The 2,638-nt window shown below is 65.6% G+C and overlaps 1 protein-coding gene across 1 annotated transcript; it reads left to right on the forward strand.

The window, feature by feature from the left end:
- Positions 1–869: 869 nt before the first annotated feature.
- Positions 870–1,477, forward strand: EMIHUDRAFT_225945 (hypothetical protein; the record flags this gene model as incomplete). The annotated part of the gene is made up of 2 exons (XM_005789365.1): positions 870–1,295; positions 1,364–1,477. The coding sequence occupies 2 exons, from the start codon at positions 870–872 to the stop codon at positions 1,475–1,477; spliced, it is 540 nt and encodes a 179-aa protein (XP_005789422.1).
- Between the last annotated feature and the right edge of the window lie 1,161 nt (positions 1,478–2,638).

The following is a 2,638-nucleotide window of genomic DNA, read 5'->3' on the forward strand; positions in this document are numbered from 1 at the left end:
GCATCGGCGCGGCGCTGCTGGGCGCCGCCGAGGCATGGCTCGCGGAGCAGCTCGGCGTGCGCACTGTCGTCGTGCTCGCGGGCCACGACACGGTCGGCTTCTGGCGCAGGCGGGGGTACGCCGAGGCCGCCCCGCCGTCCGGCGCGCCGCTTGCTCGCCGCGGGCGCAAGGGGCGGCGCGGTGACGAGGGGGCGCGGCCGGCGCTGCTGCCCGAGCAGTGGTCGCTGGTGAGGGACCCGTTTGGAAGCTCACAGCCGATGGTCAAGCAGCTGTGAGGCGGCGGGCGGGCGGAGGGGGCAGGAGCGCGCGCCGCGAAGCGGGCAAAGCGCCGCCGCGCCGCAAATGTGTGCATCTCAACGCGAGCCCCGTGTACTGTATAATGGTGTGGTGGGGCAGGCATGCATCTTGCATGTCCATGTGTGCGCTCGAGAGAGCGCGAACGGAGAGAGGGCGCGCGCGGCACTTGCCACTCTTTTGGCGGAACCGTGCGTATGTTGGGTGTTCTAGTTTCAGAATTTTTCTCAGCGTGAGCGAGACGTGGAAGAGTGCCACCGTCGGGTAGGAGACGGGCACGGTGCGACTGGAGCTTGTTCCACTTTTCCCACTCATCAGGCCGCCTTTTCGAATCCCTGTTCTGCGCTACAATTGTACAATATATGCGCTCCGCGCCCCCCCCTAGCACAGCGCCGTCTCCCCCGCCGTGCCCGCGCCACATGTACATGTCACCTCGCACTGCCGCGCGCGGTTTCCCTGGTCCGCCTCCCCCCCGGCCACTCGGCTCTACGCGCCCGGCGGGCTCGGCCTCGCAACTATGCGTGTGCGGTGAGCCGCCCCACCGTCGGGCGCGATCGGCCTTTGCGGCGCACAGGATGGTACTTCCCGATTTATGTGGCGCATACCACCGCCCCCCCAACCCTCAACACCCTCATGGCAAGCACTATGCCAATTATTCAGTGACAGAAAAATCGGTATCTCACGGAATCCAACCAAAACCGCCGCAGGTCCGGGCGGGGCCGAAAACGGCCGTGCTGCCAGAGAGCTACAACGTCGAGAAGGTCATCTCGTGGCGGCAGAGAGCTGGGGGGATCGAGCTTCTGATCGCCTGGGAAGGCGACGATGTCGATGGTTGGACGTGGGATCCCCTCGACAACATCCCCGAGCGGTTTGTTCGGGCCTTTCATGCGCAACGCCAACGTCTCCCGCCATCCTTTTTCTACGTCGTGACCATGATGCGCGACCGGATCGGCTTCAAGCTGCTCGAGAGGACCGGCCCGATGTTTGGGGTTGCTGTCCTGGTCGAGGAGGCCGCCCTGCGCGAGTATGCTCTCGCGCTGCTGCAGTACTTCTCCACTCCTCGGCAGAGGCGCACGAGCTGGTTGTGCACGCGAAGAAGACGCTCAAGCAGCCGTGGGCGGCGGAGCCTGTCTGGCACCGCCTGCGCGCTAGCGGCTGGTGCGACCAGCTAGTGCCGCTTTAGTAGAATCCGTCCGTACCCGCACAGTCTAGCGCGTGTGTGTGCCCCCAACGCCCACACACACGTGTTGTGTGTGTTCTCGCTCGAGAGTTCACCAGACAAGCCGAGGCATGTTACGGCTATAGGAGGCGGGCGGTGGGGTGCAGCTCGCGTGCGGGTCGCTGTCACCGCCCTGCCGAGCCAAGCTGTCTGAGGTCGGCAGCGCGAGTTGGCTGTGGCGTCGCAGAGCGCCTTTGCCGGCCCGCGCACTTGGGGCGAAACAACCCGCTCCCAATACACAGTGCCGCGTATCCTGCGCCCGCCGCTTGATATGGCCCATCCGGGCGCTGCGCCAGCAGGCGGCGACCTGCGGAAGTGAGTGGCCGAGAGAACGATCCGGTGCTCACCCGTGGCGTGTGCCTACTCACTCCGCAGGCGCTTCACTCGGCCCAGATCTGGTATGAAAGGACCCGATTGGGGCTTGGCCGGAGCCGGGACGACTGTCAAAAGGCCGCCATAGTGAGGCTGAAATTTTGCCCCTCTCATTTCCGCACCGTGGGTCGGCCCGGAGTATCAGAGTACGAGCCGTCGTGGCGGTCGCGGCGAGCAGCGCCGGCCAGTCGCCGGCCACTCCGGCGCCGCGTCGGCAACGACATGGGAGCATGTCCACCGCCACTTCACGGTCGCAGCGCTGTTTGTCGCCCAAAACGCCGCCTATCCCTCTGGCGGGCCAAAGATCGCCTCGCATGTCGATTTTGACTCGACGGGCGCATGGAAGCATCACGTCTCCATGCGCCCGTCAAGTCGGAGCCAGTCTGCGGCGTCCACAGCATTCATTCATTCATTCATTCATTTCATTTCATTCATGCCCAGGCGGCGAGGACGCCGTTGTGGGGCCGTCGTAGACGGCGTGTGGACACGTCGCATCGCCGCGCCCGTGGACATCGCATGCGACACGTGGACATCGCATGCGTGGACACGTCGCACCGCCGCGGCCCGGGTCGGCCACCAATCTATTTCAGTGCCGCTTCGTGTGCGCCCCCACCAGTCGTGGCGATCGCCGCGGCTCACGGCCAGCCTCCTTCGTCCCCTCGATGGCGACGATCGCGCGCAGCTCCTCATTGTATTTGGTTGCGTAGACGCCTCCGATGCACGATAGGACGTGCCACGCGATGTGCAGCGGCC

Source organism: Emiliania huxleyi (assembly GCF_000372725.1).
Source record: "Emiliania huxleyi CCMP1516 chromosome Unknown EMIHUscaffold_129, whole genome shotgun sequence".
Taxonomy (NCBI): domain Eukaryota; phylum Haptophyta; order Isochrysidales; family Noelaerhabdaceae; genus Emiliania; species Emiliania huxleyi.